The sequence below is a fragment of the Myotis brandtii genome, unplaced genomic scaffold (assembly GCF_000412655.1).
Source record: "Myotis brandtii unplaced genomic scaffold, ASM41265v1 scaffold1373, whole genome shotgun sequence".
NCBI lineage: Eukaryota > Metazoa > Chordata > Mammalia > Chiroptera > Vespertilionidae > Myotis > Myotis brandtii.
The window spans coordinates 79,705-83,799 of NW_005354889.1; the positions used below are offsets into that span (position 1 = coordinate 79,705).

The window sequence follows — 4,095 nt, forward strand, 5'->3', positions numbered from 1 at the left end:
AGCCAGCAGCCCCCGGCCTCATGACAGCCCCCAGAGCCCCTCCACTTCTGGTATCTTCTAGATACCTTGCTAAGGGTTCCAGACCAAGTCACAGCCCGAGACCCTAATGCACACCACCCCCTGAAGCCCTCCAAACGGCAAACTCCTTCCTCCACCAACAGGTCACACAGAACATTCTTAGAGACCCACCAACACCAGAATCCATATAGGTCCCTTGGGAGACCTACAATCTCAGACAGTCTCTCCTGATCCACTGAGGAATCCAAAGCACTCCCCAAAATATTGGGTGGAAGACCTGGGACCCTCGAATCTTTGCTTTTCCCCATCCTGTGGATCTGAAATCCCTGACAAGCCCCGTGGGGATTACCCCAAAGGGAGACATCAATCTCCCAGAGACCCCAGGTTTCAGACAGCCCCCAGGGTTCCCAGAATTCTGACTGAGCTCTCCTGAGACCCCCAAATCACTCAGTCCTGGTGGCCCAAGCACCAAGGCTTCTAGAGTGTGCCACAGTCCCCACCTCAAGAGTCTGCAAATTTTCGGAATAGCCCCTGGGACCCCACACCCTGGGACAGAGGTGCCCACATCCCGAGATGCTCGCACATGCCTCAGGCACCCCCATGCCAGACCTGCTCCCACAGGCTCCACGGCTCCTATGAGGTGATGCGAGGCGGCCACATGAATGAGGCTTTCGTGGACTTCACAGGTGGCGTGGGCGAGGTGCTCTACCTGAGACAAGACATCCCAGGCCTCTTCTCGGCCCTGCGCCACGCCCTGGCCAAGGAGTCCCTCGTGGGTGCCACTGCCCTGGTGAGAGTCGGACTCCCATGGAGACCCCACCAGGACCAGTGTGGAGTGGGGGATTCCATGTCCTCCTCTCTTTCACTGGTGCCTTATTCTTTCACAAATCAAACACGGGCAAGTTGAAAGGATATTTATTTGCTCTCATAACGAATGAGCTTCAGGCACAGCTGGATCCAGGTGCTTAGCAGACATTGTGAATATGTTTTCTATTCCTGGTTCTATTTCTGGGTTAGCTTCACTCTCAGGCAGACTTTCCCTTCATGGGCCCAAAAGAAGCTCCCAGTTACCTCCCACCACCCCAGAGTTGAGAAGGAAAAGTACCTCTTCTGAGAATCTCAGCAGAAGTCCAAGATAGATATTCATGGGCTCAGCTTGGGTCATATGTTCATCTGTGACCCAATTACATGCTCATTCATTCACTGAGTCAGTCTAACTCAGTGATGGCGAACCTTTTGAGCTCGGCGTGTCAGCATTTTGAAAACCCTAACTTAACTCTGGTGCCATGTCACATATAGAAATTTTTTGATATTTGCAACCATAGTAAAACAAAGATTTATATTTTTGATATTTATTTTATATATTTAAATGCCATTCAACAAAGAAAAATCAACCAAAAAAAATGAGTTCGCGTGTCACCTCTGACACGCGTGTCATGGTTCGCCACCACTGGTCTAACTCATTCACTCATCCATTTACTTAACCCTGTTCTCAGTTGCCCACTTGCTCTGTCTTATGTTTCTCTGCCTCCTTCTGTCTCCCTGTCTATTCTTTTTTTAAAAAAATATATTTTATTGATTTTTTACAGAGAGGAAGGGAGAGAGAGATAGAGAGTTAGAAACATCGATGAGAGAGAAACATCGATCAGCTGCCTCCTGCACATCTCCTACTGGGGATGAGCCCGCAACCCAGGTACATGCCCTTGACCGGAATCGAACCTGGGACCCTTCAGTCCGCAGGCCGACGCTCTATCCACTGAGCCAAACCGTTTCGGCCCCCTGTCTATTCTTTATCTTTCTTGGTCTCTAGGCCGCTGTCTCTCTCCTCCTTCCATCTGTTTTGTCTCTTGTCTCCATCTCCCTCTCTCTGCTTCCTCACTCCCCTTCACTCACCAACTCCTGCCTCCCCTCGGAGCCCTGTGTTATTCAGCTGGGTGCTCTGAGAGGAGCACTCCCCAGCCCCCCACTGCAGCCCCAAGTCCCAGCCACATACCCGAGACCCTCTGATGGGACAAGGAGCAGAGAAGGCACAGATGAGAGGGAGGGTCCTGACCCTCAATGTGGCCTCACCATCCTATCCTCTGCCCAGAGTAACCAGGGCGAGTACCGTACAGAAGATGGGCTGGTGAAGGGACATGCATATTCAGTCACGGGCACGCACAAGGTGAGCAACCCCATGGGTGGGCTGGCAGAGGGTGTCCAGGCATCCACAGGCTGGTCAGCCAGTGACGCTGTTGCCCTCAGATGTCACTGGGCTTCACCAAGGTGCGGCTGCTGCGGCTACGGAACCCATGGGGCCGTGTGGAGTGGACCGGGCCCTGGAGCGACAGGTGGGATGGATCTGGGGTGGTGGGAGGGCTTGGCCCCACCTGCCCATCCCTCACACCCCGGTCTCCCCAGCTGCCCACGCTGGGACGTGCTGCCCCCGGAGTGGCGAGATGCCCTGCTGGTGAGGAAGGAGGACGGTGAGTTTTGGTGAGTAGGAGAGGCCCTGGCAGGGCGCAGGGAGGGGCCAGTCCTGCTTGAAGGGTCCTGGCAGAGGTTCATGGGGAGGGGTCATAAAGGGAGCAACTGTCCATGTGAGTGGTGATTTGGGGACGAGCTTCAAGCTGGGGGAGCTGAGGACGATTCGTAGTAACATTAGGGAGACTGGGAGGCATAGTAACCTCTGGGAGGTTGAGGGGGATGGAGAATATTCAGAGCAACTGAGGGGTCTTGGTGACGCCTGGGCATTTCTTGAGATTTGGCAACACTGAGGGGCTGAAGGACATCTGTTGGTAATTGAGAGGCTGAGGGTCTTGATATTTGTGGGCTGAAAACAATTGGACAATCTTTGAGGGGAGTTGGTGATCTTGGCTATTTGTGGGGCATTTCTGAGGACTCAGAGAAATTTGGGGGAGCTGGAGGGCTCAGGGATTTGGGGGTCATTCTGGAAACATACTGGTTGGTCGTCTGCAAGGTACTTGGCAATACTTGCGGAATCTGGGGGCCTTGTGATCTGGGGGTGGGCAGGTATGACTTCGGGCCACTTTCCAGGATGGAGCTGCAGGACTTCCTCCGCCACTTCAACACCGTCCAGATCTGCTCGCTGAGCCCGGAGGTGCTGGGCCCCAGCCCAGCGGGAGGCGGCTGGCACACCCACATCTTCCAAGGCCGCTGGGTGCGAGGCTTCAACTCTGGCGGGAGCCAGCCTGCTGCCGGTGAGGCCTGGAGGAGACCTGAGAGGCAAGCGAGAGGGCTGCCGCAGCGGGTAACCCCATTTCTTCCTCCCCCACTAGAGACCTTCTGGACCAACCCCCAGTTCCGGCTGACGCTGCTGGAGCCTGATGAGGAGGACGATGAGGACGAGGATGGGCCCTGGGGGGGCTGGGGGGCCGCAGGGGCTCGGGGCCCTGCTCGCGGGGGCCGCGTCCCCAAGTGCACTGTCCTCCTGTCACTCATCCAGCGCAACCGGCGGTGCCTGAGGGCCCAGGGCCTCACTTACCTCACTGTGGGCTTCCACGTGTTCCAGGTGGGACCTCTGGGCTGAAGAGAGGCAGGGCTGAGGGGGTGTCCGAGAAGGCCAAGAGGGGCTGGGAGGCTGAGGGTGGGGCAGAGAGAGACACACAGAGAGACAGAGCTGGGGCTCACGCATGCTAAGCAAGGGGGGGGGCAGGGAGAGACTGAGGGGCTAGGGAGGGCACAGAGAGTCTGGGTCAGGAAGGAGTCAGAGAAGGGGGGGGCGGGCTGAGGATCAGGGAGGTGACAAGGAGCAAAGAGGGCACAGATGAGAGGGAGGGACCCAGGAGGCGGCAGAGAGAGGCTTGGCCAGGGGCTGAGGGCCAGGGGCTTCATGAGAGTAGAACGGGAAGAAAAGAGGGAGGGGTATGACGGAGGCAGGGAGGGAACGCTGGGCGTCCTCCCCCGCCCGCCCTGACTCCCCGGCTCTTACTTCTTACAGATCCCAGAGGAGGTGAGTCTCCGATGCGGCCCGATCCCAGACTCTCTCTAAACTAGCCCCAAGGCCTCGGACAACCTGCAGGGAAGGCCAGGGGCACCGTGGCGTGATGCGGGGACGGGCGGGTTTCACGGGGCGTT

The 4,095-nt window shown here is 56.8% G+C and overlaps 1 protein-coding gene across 1 annotated transcript in view; it reads left to right on the forward strand.

Annotated features, from left to right (window-relative positions):
• CAPN12 (calpain 12) overlaps positions 1-4,095 on the forward strand; it is a 12,692-nt gene that overhangs the window by 1,601 nt on the left and 6,996 nt on the right. Inside the window, 7 exon segments of the mRNA XM_014535085.1 lie at positions 62-161; positions 640-808; positions 2,108-2,182; positions 2,263-2,348; positions 2,419-2,493; positions 3,055-3,218; positions 3,297-3,706. Coding sequence (XP_014390571.1) covers positions 62-161; positions 640-808; positions 2,108-2,182; positions 2,263-2,348; positions 2,419-2,493; positions 3,055-3,218; positions 3,297-3,706 — 1,079 coding nt within the window.